Below are 16,768 nucleotides of genomic sequence, written 5' to 3' on the forward strand. Positions count from 1 at the left end.
ATGAAATAAAGTTCTGCTCATCCTGTGAGTCATACTAATCTATGAGTGTAATTAAAACTGTGTGCCTTTGACAAGACCAGTTGACGCTTCTTGTCTGCCCGCAAATCCTTCTGGCTTGCCAGGTACTGAATCTCTCATAATTAGTGTCACTCATTTGGAACGAGGTAACTTGTCTCCAAAAGGCTCCTAAAATAGTGGAAATTCTTCCATTATTACTCATCAACATTTTTAAGTACAAATTGGTTTACCATACTATCTAGGCAGTCACTTAGAAAGCTCAAAGGAAATGGGACAATGGGTGGGGAAGTTCTTATGGGTCAGGTAGGGGCAGAAAAGTTTGCTGAAGCAACAGAGGTGTTGCGGGATGGCCTGGGAGTAGAGCCTGGCCACCAAGTACTCTCTCTAACCGGCCTTTATTTTCACTTAGCATATGAAATAAGGTTATCACTTTTTAGAAAATACTAAACAAATTGTCCCACTGTACCATTTTTGAATAATTCAAACTATGCCCACTTATTTAAAATAATTCTGAATTACATTAAATTACATACACACATATATTCACATGCATATAAAAAATTCTACTCTAAGGTGTCTGCTCTCTTTCATGGATTATGACTTTGTATAGTTATGCATTTACATTATCAAATCCTATTTTAAGTGCCTCCGTAGAGTTTTCTAGTTTTATTCCCATAAGCTTTGTATGTTCCTTGTTAAGTTTATTTTTAGGGCTTTTTAAAAAATTATGCAAGGAATCTTTCATTCATGTTCTAATGATTGATTGAAATGGGAACGACTAGTATTTACTACTTAAGTTTTACAAACTGATTTCTTTTTTTTATTTTGCTTGTAGTCTTTTAGTTTCTTTTGAATTTTCCCAAGAATACAATAATATCACATGCAAATTCTGCCTTCTCCTCTTATATATATATTTTTTCTTATTTCATACCCTTGTGTAATTATATTAGTTAGCACATTCTGAACAATGTTAAATAGCATGCGGACAGTGGGCATCTTTTGTATATTCCTGACTTCTAGAGAAATGCCCCTGTTTTTCATCACTAGCTAACTTTTAGTTTGAGCTATTTAGGATAACAGTAAGAATTCCTCTTGTTCTATTTTCTGATGGATTTTTAACATGAGAAATAAATTTAAAATTTTGTAGATCACCTCTCAGTTTCTATGAGATAGTAACACTTTTCTCCTTTGACCTGTTAAGATGAACCATTCCTGCATTCTCAGAAATAAATGTTAATAGTATCTGCCCTTTGTAATATTACTTATTTTGAAAATTATCTTGGCTGATTTTGCATACTTATGCTTCCAAAAGAAACCCAAGGGATAGTTTCTAAGACTGGACGCTGATAAAATTAAAAGTTTATCTCTTCATTTTAAGGATATCCGTCCAATATGAGTGGATCTAAACAGAAAATGAGGAGACAATCATTTACCTAACCAGAATTACCTTAATAAGGGAGTCAGTTTTGAACTAATAGAATACCTCTACTACATGTAAATAGTTGTTTAGAGATAGATTACTCAAAATTCGAGAGATAAGCCTCTCAAATGAGATAAAAAGCAGACTAATGAAAATGAAATATAAAACAAAACAACAAATATGAATAGACTAGCAGAATTGCTGTTACTATACCTCAAAAGTTACAATGTAAGATAAAAAGACCACCAGATTTAAACCCACATTTTAAAATATACATCTACCACATAAACTAAGCACCTAGACAGTAATTATAATGAAAATGGGATTTCAATAAGCAATATGCTTTCTTATAGATATTAGAACAATATGTACATTGATTCTATGATGTACATTTTGTTTTACATTTTAATATCGCTAAAATGAAAATGCAACCAGAATCTATGATGGTCATGTTTAATTTTTTAGTCCACTTTTTTTCTTTCTTAGTGATGCATGAAATAACACGTAAGTTGAAAATTGGTGGTATCTTAGATTTGATAAAACATAGCAAATATTAACTTTATGGGTGTCACAGATATTAACCTTTATTAGCTGATTTTACAAAACAGCTTCACCTCCTTATCTCTACTTCCAATACACATCCTCTTTTTAAAAAATGTTATTCCTGTATGTGGATCTTCAAAAAATAATCTAAATTAAATTCAATTTAGATTTAAGGACTTTGAGAGCTTTAGAATCTACTCTAAGGTGATCAGAGGTAGGCCAGGGAGTTGCAAAATAGAGGCTGGGATGTATGTATGAGTGGATGCAAGAATCCCACGCACATGTGCATGCATGAAGGTGTGCATGCACTAGAGTCTCTGGGTTCTACCCAGTTGTTGGTGGAGTTAGTAAGTAAAATAATTCAAAGGCTGCAGAATTCTCAAGTGACTATATCCAGGAAAGTAAAACAGTTATTACAGTGTTTCTCAACTGGAGATGTAAGAGCAGTCATTGTTCTTCTGTCCCCATCTCCTCCCTTCTCACCCAGCTCCCCCCAAAATGAGAAAATAGATGTAGGATTTCCATCTCACCCACCGCATCATTTCCTGCTCTGCTCGCTTACCTCCTCACCACAGATGACAATCGGACCAGTTACAATTATTCTCAACAGAGCCCTGGATCAACAGATGTGAAATAGGGGCTCCTGCCATTACAAAGCTAAATATAAAGAAAACAGCTACCAGAGAGTCCTGTGAACTGAGGGAATGGTTTCTAGGGCAGGGAATTCAAACCAGCAAACTGACCCACTGACTACCACAAACCATCTTTGTCCTCCTTCCAAGAGTAAATTTAAATCCCTCCTCTTAAAAGAAAAAAAAAAGAAAGAAAGGAAAGAAAAGAATATTTGTATGAAACTCTCCAGTCACCATAATCAACCACTACCAACTTCAATAGGATTCTGCTAATCCCTTTTAAAATTCTCTTTAGCTCTTTTATAAATTATTACAATAGAAAAGAACAAAGTCAACAGCACTTAGCCAGTTTTAATTTTCAGTATTACTAGAGTCACAAGGGCCCTTGACTTATAGCTTCAATGTGGACGCACCTTTTGCACAGCTGCTTGAAAGGCCTGTTTAATTCTCTTACAAGAGTCCGGTATTAATTTCGTGTCTTGACTCTCCAGAGTTGTGTCTTGCAAATCTGCGTTTTCATGGAGCTTGAAAATTCTATTAATGCAGTGAGTGTCATCTTCTGATATTCTATTAGGATCCATCTGAGAAAAAAAGTTGTAAGTACGTCAGAGTGGTTATCATGGATCATTCTGCTCTTTCAGAAAGTGTGACCTAAGGACAAAAGAACTCATTCCTGCAAGCGTCCTTATGTTCCCAACAGTTAACAGTTAATAAAATTACCCTCAAGTTGGTGAAAACATTGACTTCTAATTTATTTTCATGAGTTGTAACTATCATCCACAACACAAGTGCACACACGTGATTCACGGGGAAATGATCGAAGTTATCTGACAACGTGAAAGTCCTCATAGAGGGGAGGGGCTTCAAGGAAATCACGTGTGGTCAGCGCAGGGAGAGGAAACTTTTTGTCTTTAAGTTGAGTGCAGCATGCTAGATGGGAGATGAAGCCCACTTGGATATTCAAAGCAAGAAGCCTTCATAAGTCAGGTGAAATTAACATCATCTTTAGCCACCATGTTTGCCTGCCCATTTTCCTTAATCAATGTATATTTTAATCAGCCAGAGAAGGGAGAGAGAAATCCATTTCCTAGTCCCCAAAAAATCCTGAAGCCAGAAGCATAATTTTCCTTTTTATTGAATCTTTCATCAGTGGTTCTCAACCTGGAGTGGGACGTCTGTTGGGGGGCCTGAGAATTGGGGGATATTCGATGTCACATGGGGTGAGCACGCTGTATGGATAAGTGCTGGAGGGGGGAATGCTAAAATTCTCGTAATATATGAATTCTCCCACCCAAAATATTCCCATCAAGTTATTAGCTGATCATCTGGTTGAAACAGGTGCCAGCATAAGCATTTCCTTAAATACCACTCTTTTCTTTAAATTGCCTGCTTCTCCTGGGGATCTGTTAAGCCTTTGTAGTGCTTTCAACTGCCAAGAAAAGGGTAGAGATAATTAGCCATCACTGGTTTTAATAATAACAGTTTAATTTATTGTCCTTTTCTTTCAAAAATTCAAGGTACTTCATGGGCATTTGCTTATTAGTAGGTAAAAGCTAGGTGAAAAAGGAAAAAATACATAAGTTTACAACAGCCAAAGCTCATTTAATACCAAGTCTTTCATTCCCTGGTTTAATTATCTTTTTAAAAGAAATCAGAAAGATGTGCAGGTTTATTAACCAACCCCCAGAAATAAACTGGAAAGTACTCTGTCCGTATCTGAAATTCTCAAAAACAAATGCTAGCCCTTCAACAAATGTGCACCCACAAATATGAATTTTATTATTCTAGTCTTGCAAACGTAAGGATGATCTATAATCCTGGGAGAGATATCACTCATGAAGCAAAAATATTTGCAATTCATATTTATTTTTCATATTTTCTTTAAAATAATTAGTACAAATCAGAATTTGTGAGTTTTTACATAAGGAAAGCTTTCAATCACATACTTTAAAAAATAAGCAAACTTATGCCAAGGTTTCCCACAAAACCAGAGAAGCCTGGGCAACTGATATGAAGGGTCCTTGGGTTCAGACCTCAAGAAAGAAGAATCAAGCACAGGCCTCCTCCGCTGGCTCACCACCCGAAAACTGCTGAGCTGAAGGAACAATGTGGTGTCAGTGGGGAAATGCCTGGGGACCCTAAACTTGGTTAAGCTCACGTTCTGCTGACAAGCTAAGCATCATCTAACAGCAACAGCAGTCCTGAATACTCTCACTCGTGAATGTGTAGTCCAAACGCCTGCAGCCTCAGGGGCTCACCAGGAGCTTGTTAGAAATGCAGCATCTCCGGTCCCACCCAGGCACAGTGCCTGGGAATCTGCATTCTAACTAGACCCAGGTGATTCTGAGGCACATCAAAGTTTGAGAAGTAATGCTTTCAACTATCCAGTATACAAATGTAGATTTTCTGCTCTTAAAAGGACTCCAAATTTCCTTCGAGGCCAATTTTAAAAATGTGTTCACAAGAAACACCAATTAGTAGAAAAATACTGCAACACTTAATAACGGTTAATGATCTGATGCAAAGAAATATAATGCAAAGATTTCGCCCGCTCTCTTGGAAAAGATGTCCATGCCCAGATCCCACCTCTGGCCAATTTAATAAACACCCCTAAGGGTGGGGGCCAACTGAAATCTCCCGAGTGCCTCGAATGTGCAGCTAAGAATCACTGTTTCAGAAGGTAATATTCGAGCTAAAACATCCATAAAATGTCACCAATTGTCTTCCCAAAAGAAATCATGAATGCCCGCCATAATTAATTTTGATATACTCATTTATTTTGTTTCCTTAAGGATCATATGTTACAAATTTCTTTTTAATCTACAACCAAATGTCTTTCTGGTTCCAATGCTCTTGTAGCTCTCCTTTCCTGAAAAAGGGACACCAGGAGAAAAGGGAGGAGCAGAGGTGTGGCGATGTGGGGCCAACCCCCCCCCCCCCCCCCCCACCAACCACACACACCGAGCCGGTGCTCCTGTGGTCTCTGCACTGGAGGAGCTGCAGGGCAGGGACTGGGATTGGTGCTGCACACTCCACAAATGCTCATGGAGTGACTGATTGAATGTATCTCCTACCCCACAACCTATCTCCTGACACACAGTCTGGAGACAGAATTTGCATGACTGGAAAATTATACTCCCTAGTCTATTTTCCCTGCTGATTAGATAACCTACATGTTAATAATAATTTACGTGTTAACTAGAAATAGATATATTTCTAGCATTGCAAATTACCTGAAAAGCTTTTGCAGTAAATTAAACATGCCAGGCACTGGGCTAGATGCTGCGAATAAGATAGTGAGCAAAACAGGCAGTTCTTAGCTTCACGGAACTTACACTCGACAGAGGAACACAGAAACGCATCAAAAAATCACAAGCTGAGTTACAAATGAATTCATTGTATCTAGAAATATCTGAAAACATTAAATAAATCTTGAATATCTGGTTTAAAACTGACTTTTAAAATGCATTTGTCAGATGATGTAGTTCGTATGAAATGAACTCGGACATTTTTTTTTTTGAAACTTCCTTGAAACTTTATCATTTGCAGGGTTAAATGAGGCAGGATGCTTGACATTTGTCTACTTCGTTATCTGTTTTTTCAAACAGGCAACCTGCACACACCTACATCAGATTTTCAGTAGTGACTGCTCTCTTGTTTGGGTAACAAACAGCCAGGGAGGTTGGGGTGCATATTGGGGAGCTGGGGGGGCAGGAGTTAAAAGGGAAATAGAGCTCGAGTTTTCTGAAAAGCTTATCTTGTAGCTAAGCTCTAAACTTTGAATATGGTTATGTGGATGTTAAAAAAAAAAAAACATGCACATAAATTTTACAAGAACTTTTTGGAAGGTTTTTTTTTTTCCTCTGTAAACCGAAGTATGCATACTATGTGGTAAATATATAGCACAAGCCACACGCTGTTTTTTCTTCGGCAAGGTTGGGGGGGAAAGCCGATCTGCACTGGATCTACTATTTTTCTTTTTTAAACCTAGGCACAGGCCATCTGCAAACATTCAGGAGGCTGATTCATTTTTAACTATTCAGACATGAGTTAAGGAGGAAAAAAATTTCTTAAAAGTCACTGTAATTTTTACACTATTCTGGGCATTCTTTTAAATGCACTTAAAACTAAATTAAACTGCTTTTTCTTGAGGATTTGCATAGCTTCCCCCGTCTTCGCCCCACCCCCTTTAAACAAAAACAATAAAACTGTCTCCTTTCCTCATTTTTTTACAGTAAACTGCAAATATGTTACCTGATACTAGACAATTTCATTCTAATTCAAATGCATTCAGAAACCCCAAGTAGTTGATCCACAACTTTAGTGGAAATCAAAAAGTTCTCTCTTATTTGGTACCAAGTTCTAAGCCAAAGGAGCTGATATGAAAATATCAAATCAGTGACAGGTCAAATTGAGTCTATTCTCTTAGCTAGATCTGTGAAAGAAGGCCTCCACATATGTAAAAGTGGAAAGAATTGTAGAGCAAACCCCTAAGTATCCATCACGGAGCTTCAACAATTACCACACATGGCCAATCTTGTTTCATGTATAGGCAACCGCCTCCCTACCCCCAACCCTCCCCTCCTATTATTTTGAAACAAATTCCAGACATCACAGCATTTCATTTGTAACTACTTCAGAATGTAACTAAATGATTAGGACTCCTTCAGGCATCAAATATAGACACCCTACTCAGTAAAATGCAACCAGATCTAGTGGTGTGTTCCTATGAACACACTGCTCCTAATACTATTTCCTTATTGAAGGAGATGACCTTTTAAAAGTGCAGTGCAAAACTGGGTTCAGAGTAATGGCTAATATATTTTGCATAAGTCTTAGAGAAACCCAATTTTCATGCATTTGGGAAAGTTGTATCCAGAAATCCGATGACATTAAATTCTCCAAATGAAAACTTTCTAGCTAGGCTTACTAACTTGCATGTTTACTTCAGAAAAAGATTTTGAGAGTTTCATGATTATCCATGTGACATCAACCACTAAGTTATGCTAAGTGACCATCCGAAGGCTAGATCTCTCAGCCAGCCAGACCATTGATATCAAGAACTCCTAAGGAGAAGCTGAACAACTGTAATAAGAGCTCAGCAGGTCACTCTTTCCTCCAAGGCCACACGGATTTCCATTGTTCCTGCCAAGCAAGCTGCCCCAGACCCCTAGAACTCATTGATTCCTTACTATTCTTTTAATACTGAACATTCACTTCACTATTACTGCTATGAAAATGCCATATCCCGAAGGTGGTAGAAAAGATAGTAGAGAAGTACTACATCTTCTGTCTCTTTTCTGAATGCTGCTCTCTTCTTTGACTAGGAATTTTAATTCTCTTGTTGTAGGCCCCTCTGTTACCTGGTACCATGCCATGCACACAGTAGGTGGACATTGTATGTTGAATAAATCATTTTTAACTCACATTCCACAGCATTTAATAGGGTCATGAGCAATGCAGGCACTGAATGCACAAGCATTAAATGGAGGGAAAAACAACATGCTGGATGGGAAAATGGATAAACCACTCGTTCTTGACTGCACCAGACTCCAGTGAGAGAAAAACCTTCCTCCCTTTCATATAGATTTGTGTGATCTATGTTGCAAGTAAACCACTCAAAAATTGTCTTTTTAGAAAAAAAATCTCTCAATAGGTAAAGATTATGTATATTAATATACAAATACAAATTTTCCAAAGTATTGTTCATTGTATTTCTAGCTTTGTTTTCGTAGATAATCGAACTAGTTCTATAAAAAGCAAATTAGTGGATAATGAATATTTAACAACGAGTCTATGATTACAAGTAATGAAGTTCAAGAGTGGTGCATGCCGAAAACCCATACAACCGAAGCAATGCCACGTTTTGATGCATCCAGTTTGGTTTAGTAATCACCTTTGAATCTGAAAACCAATGAAGTCCAAACCCAACTCTCTTTTCCCATAAAAAAAAAAATGCACAGTCAGCCCCCCACTTCCTCTGAGAAAGAGTTCAAGGCACCAGACAAGAATATTTGAATGAATCCAACCAACTGCACTGCAATTTCCAAGAAAACACAAGAGCATAAACCACCAGAAAGCATAATATTACAAATTTACCCCTTCCTTTCTACTATCTCTCTGCAGTTCTGAGCCGCCTTCCTTACTCGCTAGTTTGTAGCGAGGCTGTGCCGGGAGAGAACTTCAGCCCCGGCACACACACACCTTGCTTCCTTCCTCCGCCCACCTCTGTGAGAAGGCACGTGGGCCCTTCTTCCTTCTTTCACCCCGCGCAAGCGGAGCCCCTGTCCTAAGACCAGGCTTCTCTGTCCTTTGGCCATCTGGCGACTTGAGCATCACCACTGGTGCTCCGACAGCGCACGCACCTTCCCCTGGGCGCGCCCCTCAAACCCTGTGGCCCGGAGCATCCCTGCAAACAGCCAGCCCCAGACACCAAAATCCTCCAAGGGGTGGACGGGAGGGAAAGGGTGGATGCCTAAATGAAGGCGCTTGAATCTTTTTCCTAACTGGACGTCAGTTAATTCTTAGCTTCAAGTGAGAACTGGAAGGGGAGGGAAAGTGGGCAATCAGTTCCAGAAGAGGTGAGCGGCCAATGCTGTCTCACCGGGGGAAATTCAAACGCACCAGGCGGGGCGAGCCCGGCTCAGCGCGCTGCGGGAAGGGGGCGTGCGCGGAGCCCAGAGGCGAGCGCGCGGACCCGAGCCGGGCTGTCCCCGAGCCGGACGCTCCCTCTTTAGGGTCACTTTGCCTTCCTGAAGATGCAAGGTCTGGGGAGCGAAGCCGAGCGGCCAGCCTCAGTTTCCCAGGAGCGCGGGAGGCCGGCGGTGGGGGCGCCGCGCCCGCGCGCCCCGGGGAGGCGGGCACTCACCTGCGCTCTGAAGTAGAGGAACAGGGCGACGCTGCAGACGACCTGGCCCAGCCCCAGCCCCAGGAGGGCCACGAACATGGAGCGCGAGGCGGCGGCGGGCTGGGGGGCCGAGGGCGGCGCGGGCGGCGGCGGGGGCAGGGGACCCTCGTGCGGGGCGCCCCCGCCGCCCATCTCCTCGGTGCCGCGCAGGTACTTGCTGTAGTCGCGGCTGGCGCGGCGCATGGCGCTCGGCCCGCTGGCTCGGCCGCTCGCCTCCGTCCCTCGCTCCGTCCCTTGCTCGTCTGCCCGCCGCCAACTCCAAAGGCAGGAGCGGCGCGGGGCCAGGCGGGCCTCGACGTGGGGCGCTCCGAGCGGGCAGGGCTCCCGGGCGCGGGCGAGCGGGCAGGGCGCCCGGCCGCCCCAACTCTTATAAACCTCTTCGAGAGGGCTGGCCTCCGGAGCCAATCAGCCCGGGGCGAGGCTGCCTCTTCCACTCCCACCTCTGGCTCCCCTTCCTTCCTTTCGCCCTCCCTCTCTTTCTTACTGTCTCGCTCAACGGTCTCCTCCCCATCGGGGCCCTCAGAGGAGGAGGCTGTGGGTTGTTCCAGTGGTTCCAGACGCCGCTGGGCCATCCTCAGCTGCTTTTGTGGAGGTCAAAGAGATGGGCTGGGGGAGGTGCAGATGAGTGCCTTGGTAAAGGAGAAAGGTGACCTCACATACATCCCTCGGGCGGGCAGCTCGCATCCCTGAGCCTCAGTTTCCCTTATAGGGTTTAGAAAGTTGGACTTGGTGATCTCTGAAGGCCCCTCCTATCTGCCTCTTCCCCCATACACCCTCCCCTCCAAAAAATTCAGCATCCTCCGGGATCCTGAAGGTGCAGCCTCTATCACGGTTCCAATTTTAGGTTCCGAATTAAGTATTTGGGCAGTCTTAGAAAATTCCAGAACCGCTTTCCCAAATCCCTGGTTCTACACCCTCAAAGTCGCTTTGAGTGAGGCAGGTTTTGAATGTGGCAGAGGAGGGCCAATAGGCACCACTTCTGGCTTTCTAAAAAAACGGTACCGAGAGAAGGGTAGGACCCAGCAGCTTCACATAGAGGACCGTATGCTACATTCCTACAGAGTTCGCCGTAGGGCATTCCTACTGCTGGGCGGTTTTCCTTCAGTACCCCAAACGTGAGAGGGGTGTACACCCAGATGCAGGCGACCCAGGAGACCTCATCCAACTGTCAATCAGGTAAGAGGGATGTTAAACGAAGTTGAGGTGCAGGTAAATGCTAGTTTCGTTATTAACGAAAACTTTCCACGGCTGTTAAGAAGCCTCTGCTCAGAATTGTGCCCCTTAGTGAGAAGAGGAAAATGTGGACTTTGCTCACCGATTCTGATACATTTTCAGCTGGAAGAAAGGCAGGTGCTGGCCAATTTAAACACCTATAAAAACTTAAGATAGTTCCACTCTTTATTAATACTTTTTAATTTTGCATCCTCTTTCTGCATAGTTCTGTAATAGGCACTTCCATACGCAAGATTTCTCACAAATGACACATCTTCGAATTGTTAAAGCTTGTGTTCCAAATGAAAACTTAGAAATCAGCACATGTTGAAAACGATCAACCAGGTTGGATTTTAAAGCACCTGAACAAATGAATGACTTGTTCAAATTCAAAAAGGCTTTTAGCATGTCTATGTGTATGTATATCAAGTTTGATAGGGAAAAAAGCAATTTCAAACTCCAAGGTGGAAACAATTAAGGTTAATCTGCTTCCCGCAGTCCTGGGTCTCTTCCTGCTTTTTGTTTGTTAACTTTGGGAAGTAGATGTTATTTTCCTCTTCTTCCTTTTCTTCCTCCTTCTTCTTTTGGGAAACAATTCTATATTGCATCCTTTTTATAAATCTTTATTAGGATGAAAGATTTTTAGAATGTATTATAGCAAGAGAACCCACAATGACTTTCTTGTAGTTCTTTCCATTCTTTTTCAATATTTTATATATGTTTTTTATGCCTTGACTTCTCGATCTTCAGATTACAAGAAGGTTACTTAAATCTCTGGATCATGTTAAGGTATGTTTGACCCAGTAGCTTCATATATAGGACTGTATATGACATTCCTACAGAATTCCTCATCTGACAGTCCTACTGCTTGGCAGTTACTTTCCTTTAGAGCCCTAAAGATGTCATCCCATTGTATGCCGGCATCCATAGGCTAGAGTGGAAACTCCACTGTCTGTCTGCTTGTTGGCCCTTCCAAGGTCACCTTTCTGGCCTATTTATTTCCTTATTCATCTGTCTACGTTCCACTGCTAATGCATAAACCCCATATGTTCAAGGACTTTATTGTATTATTCACCTCTATATCCCCATTTCCCAGCAAGTGCATGGTAAATATGTGTTGAATAAAAAATGATTGAAGGGGACTGGCCCCATGGCTGAGTGGTTAAGTTCGCATGCTCCGCTGCAGGTGGCCCAGTCTTTCGTTGGTTCGAATCCTGGGCGTGGACATGGCATTGCTCATCAAACCACGCTGAGGCAGCGTCCCACATGCCACAACTAGAAGGACCCATAACGATGAATATACAACTATGTACCGGGGGGCTTTGGGGAGAAAAAGGAAAAAAATAAAATCTTTAGGAAAAAAAAAAATGATTGAAGGAATCCACAGAGGCCCTGCCTCTATCACAGTCCACGCTACACTGTTTCTGGCCTAAATTAGTCACGCCCCCAGCTGACCCCACTACTTCCAGTCTTGCTTGCCCCTGAACAGTTCTGTACACGGATCAGGATTTCCTTTTAAAGCAAAAAGATATATCACTTCCAAGCTTTCAATGGCTTGTATGTATTGTTGGTATAAAGTCCAAACTCTTAAGATAAAAACTTCAAATGGTCCTTCACAATCTGGCTCAAGACTCCTTTTCTATATCAGCTTCAAATACTACCCCTAGCTGTCGTATATTTCTCTCCCATCTCCGCACACCTGGATGCCTTCCTTACTCCTCCTTCCCCTCTCAGCTCAAATGTCGCTTCTCCAGAAGTCCTTCTCTGTTCCCCAAACCCAAGGTGGCTCCCTTTGTTTTATGCTCTGATAGCACCCTTGTCTTCTCCTATGGTGACACTCTTGCATCCATTCATTCACCCTACAGATATACTAGTGGCACCCACTATCTACCAAGCACTGAGCTGGATCCTAGCGATGGAGTGGTGATCAAGATAAACTTGGGGCTTACACTCTAGTGGGAACAAAACATTGACAAAATAATCACACAGATAATTAATTAAAACTGTGATGCGTGCTATGTGAATCGTGATGAAGGCAAAGTGCATGCACAATAAGATCATTAAAATACTAGTCAGGCCCTATTCTCTTCCCATTCTAGGGAGTCAGAGAAGGCTTCTTGGGCAAAGATATGATTAAAACTAACCCAAGTAATAGCTAACCAGGGAGAAAGTGACCAGGGGGCTATCTTAAGTAGAGGACGATTATGTTATAATTATTTGTTTAGTATATCTTCCTGATTGGGGATGTCTGTCTTATTTACTGTGAATTCATTAATATATTTATTATTATCTAAATCTTCAGTTAACCAGTTAATTCATTAACAAAATCACAAAATAATAAAGTCAAAGCCCTAGTAAGCTAATATGTATTAAGAGATGCCAAGACCAACACCACAATTAAATATTCAAGTTTATGTCAGCACTCAGCTACAAACAACACAATGATTAAATCAACATTTCTCACACTGTGTTTCCTGGTACTGTACCCTGGTGTATAAAGCTGGATTCTTTTGCACCCACATGACAATTTATTGGTTCATGTAGTTTAAAAATGTAGTGTTAGGTCTAGAGTCAGGTATGGCTGGATACAGACCTGAATCAAATGCCTTTCCCTTGGGCCGGGGCATTGACTTAACCCAATCTGATCTTCACGGGCTGAGAGGAGGAGAGAGATAATTCCCAAAGAAAATTAAGGCACAGATATCAAAAAGATAAAGAATTGATGCTGTGCTGCTGGATAGGCAAAAATAATAGTTATCCACCACCAGCAATTCTGCTAATAATTTTCAACTCTTGTCTCAGGACTTTACATTCTTAAAAGTTAAAAAAGACCCCCAATGGCTTATGTTTATATAAGTTGTATCTGTAAATATTTGGCATATTAGAAATCCAAATGGAGATTTTTTTAATGTATTAGCATTTTAACATAATATAGTTTTATGGAAAATAACCAGATTTTTTTAAAAAAAGATATGGAGAAAAGTGACATTGTTTTACATTTTTTCAAGTCTCTTTACTATCTGGCTTAATAGATCCTCTTATCCTCTTCTGTATGTAATCTGTTACAGTATTATATATCATGCTGCCTCTAGAAAACTACACCGAACACTCTTGAGAAAATAAGGGTGGAAAAGAAAAATAATGCTTAGTATTATTATGAAATACTTTTGATTTCACAGAACCCCTGAGAGGATCTCAGAGACTCAGGCGTTCTCAGAACACACTTTGAAAATGGCTGTTTTAGGTGTTAATAAAAGAGGTTGTCCTACATCAGATTAGCTTGGAAAATACTGTGCTAAACAAAGTCAGTTGTTTTTTTTTTAATGCACATCTTGACAGTGGCATTAACGTACATAAGTATATTGTAAATCTCCGGAAAAGGAATTCGGTATTCACTGATTTCCAAACATTTTAAATTTTGGGGGGGTTGGAGGGGACTTCACATATCAAGGGTTTAAGGAACAGGATTTGGTAAAAACTAAATGAGAGACCCCTGTAGGACATGAATGGACAGTATACCACAAATGGCCTAGGTGTTAGTAAGATGGTCAGTAGCCAGGGGAACACACAGAGACTGAAGGAACAGGAAGAGGAGAGACAAGAGACAAGACATTGGGAATTTTCAAGACTATGGAAAATTGGAGAAAAACATTCCAAGCCACTTTAAAGCATCGTGCTGGCCACATAAAACATATCCACACACTTGGAGTTGTCAGTCCTTGCTAGAGCTTTATGGAGCCCCTTAAACACCATTGCCCATCAGATCACTCTCAAGCTCCTTACCATGGCTTATATCATCTTCTGGCGTCTACTTCATTTGCGGCCTCCTTTTTTTCCCCTCCAGCCTCACACTTTACACCCCAGCAACACAGAACTACTGGTACCCTCCCATTTCCTACCATTGGTCTCTCCTGCCAGGATTGATCTCCCCTGACTTTCTCACCTGATTACTGGCTTATCTTCAAACATTCAGTTAAGGCCCCTTGTCCTTTTGAAGCTTTTCTTGATACCCTTCCCTAGTTGGATACCCCTTCTCTATGATTCTTCATTGGTCAATGTGCATACGTTTATTGTAGCTGTGAAACATCTTTTCATAATCTTTAGTTTGCTTCCATGTCTCACCTACTAAACTGTAAGTTCCCTGAGAGAAGTCATTATCTTTGTACCCCTCCTGCCTTACACAGTGCTTAATGAATGTTTGTAAAATGAATGAACCAGTAAAAGAAAAGACGTACAAATGTTCCTGGCATTTTGGTAGCAGAGGGCTAGATTCTGGAGAAGACTAAGTGTTAACAAGGAAAGTGCCCCAAATCATGTCACTTTCTAAAAATACTGATCGCCTAATTTGACTAGGAAAACACGCAGCAAACTTAAAGTCCTGGACAATAAGGAGGAATAAATACATGGGTTTTTTTGGTGAGGAAGATTGGCGCCGAACTAACATCTGCACCAATCTTCCTTTATTTTGTATGTGGGATGCTGCCACAGAATGACTTGACAAGCGGTGTGTAGGATCTGAACCCATGGTCCTGCCAAAGTGGAGCATGCCATACTTAACTACTTACACCACCAGGCCAGGCCCTAAATGCATGCATTTTTTAATGCTAATTTTGTAGAATTTTAATTTCAAGCTTATAGAACTTAAAACTTGAGCTTGACTGACTTTCAGATTTTATGTAATTATGTATATAGTAGCAGTTCTCAAACTTTTTAGTTTCAGGATCTTTTAACTCTTAAAAATCAGAGACCCCCAAAACTTTTTTAATGTGGGTTATATCTATCAATATTTACCGTATTAGAAATTCAACAGAGAAATTTTTTACACATTTTCAGTAACACTTAACATATTTTATGAAAAATAACTACCACTTTAAAAATAAAAACATTAGTGAATAGAGTTGCATCCTTTATGTTTGCAAATCTCTTTCCTAGAAGACAACTGTGTTCTCCTATCTGCTTCTGTAGTCTGATGTGATATATTGTTTTTTCTTGAAGTGTATGAAGAAAACACAGCCTCAGACAAACATATAGTTAGAAAAGGGAGGGATATTTTAATTGCCTTTCCTGATAATTACGGACTTCTTTTCTACTACACCAAAGCTTGACAAGTGGTCATCTCTTAGCCATTATTTGCACTGAGGAATCTAAAACCTTCAGTGAAGTTTTCCTCCTCTATTACAAAAATATCCATTGGTCTGTCCTTCTCTTTGAATGCATCTCTAACCCAGCCACGATTTTGTAACTTCAGGCATTGGTTGTTTGGAAAGTATCCGTTCACTGAGTTCCACAGATCTTCCAAAGGTTGATGTCTTTCATTATATGATATCAAAAACCTGCATTCACTAATATCACCACTGATTTCATCAGGAAAGTCTTTAATATTGGGAAGCTATTAAGTTCACAGTGGCAGATAGGAATTTTTCAAAATTCTAATTTGTTTTTGAAAGCTTGCATTGTATCACAGGCAAAAATACTACCAATTGTTTTCTTAAATTGACAGGCTCACTTGGTTCATTTTCCAGACAATATCTGCCAAGTACCCAAGTCTGAAAAGCATAGTCTGCCTGTTAATCCTTCATCTTGAGACTCAAATAATCACACAAGTGCTTTTCCTCGTGACCATCATGCTTAGTTATGTAGCAGAAGTGCAGACTTCCCATTTTGTCCCATATAACATTAAAAAGATGTATTTTCAAGTGTTAAGATTTAATAAAAATAATAATTTTTACTGTTTCATCAAGGACATTCTTAAGTGAAACTGGCTTTTTTTTTTTAATTATGAGGTGTGTGGCAGTGAAGAATACAGTGACTGCTAACACAGTTTTCATGTCAACTGTATTTGATTAGAGCTATGGCTCCAGAATTTTACCCATTAGTGCAAATGTCTACACTGTAAAAAAGAAAAATGATCTTAGTATTACTATAAACATAGCTTTGATCTTAAGGATCCTCTGAACGGGTCTCAGGGACCCTAGGGTCTGAGGATCACATTTTGAGAACAATTCTTCTATTGGATGGAGGCATCTCTTGGCGAGG

At 40.6% G+C, this 16,768-nt stretch overlaps 1 protein-coding gene across 1 annotated transcript in view; it reads right to left on the reverse strand.

Moving 5' to 3' along the window:
* TNFSF11 (TNF superfamily member 11) overlaps positions 1-9,950 on the reverse strand; it is a 31,540-nt gene extending 21,590 nt beyond the window's left edge. Inside the window, exons 1-2 of the mRNA XM_008534468.2 lie at positions 9,482-9,950; positions 3,027-3,194 (exon numbers count right to left, since the gene is read on the reverse strand). Coding sequence (XP_008532690.2) covers positions 3,027-3,194; positions 9,482-9,703 — 390 coding nt within the window. The 5' untranslated portion in view covers positions 9,704-9,950. The remainder of the gene's footprint in view (positions 1-3,026; positions 3,195-9,481) is intronic.
* Between the last annotated feature and the right edge of the window lie 6,818 nt (positions 9,951-16,768).

The sequence above is a fragment of the Equus przewalskii genome, chromosome 16 (assembly GCF_037783145.1).
Source record: "Equus przewalskii isolate Varuska chromosome 16, EquPr2, whole genome shotgun sequence".
Classification (NCBI taxonomy): Eukaryota; Metazoa; Chordata; class Mammalia; order Perissodactyla; family Equidae; genus Equus; species Equus przewalskii.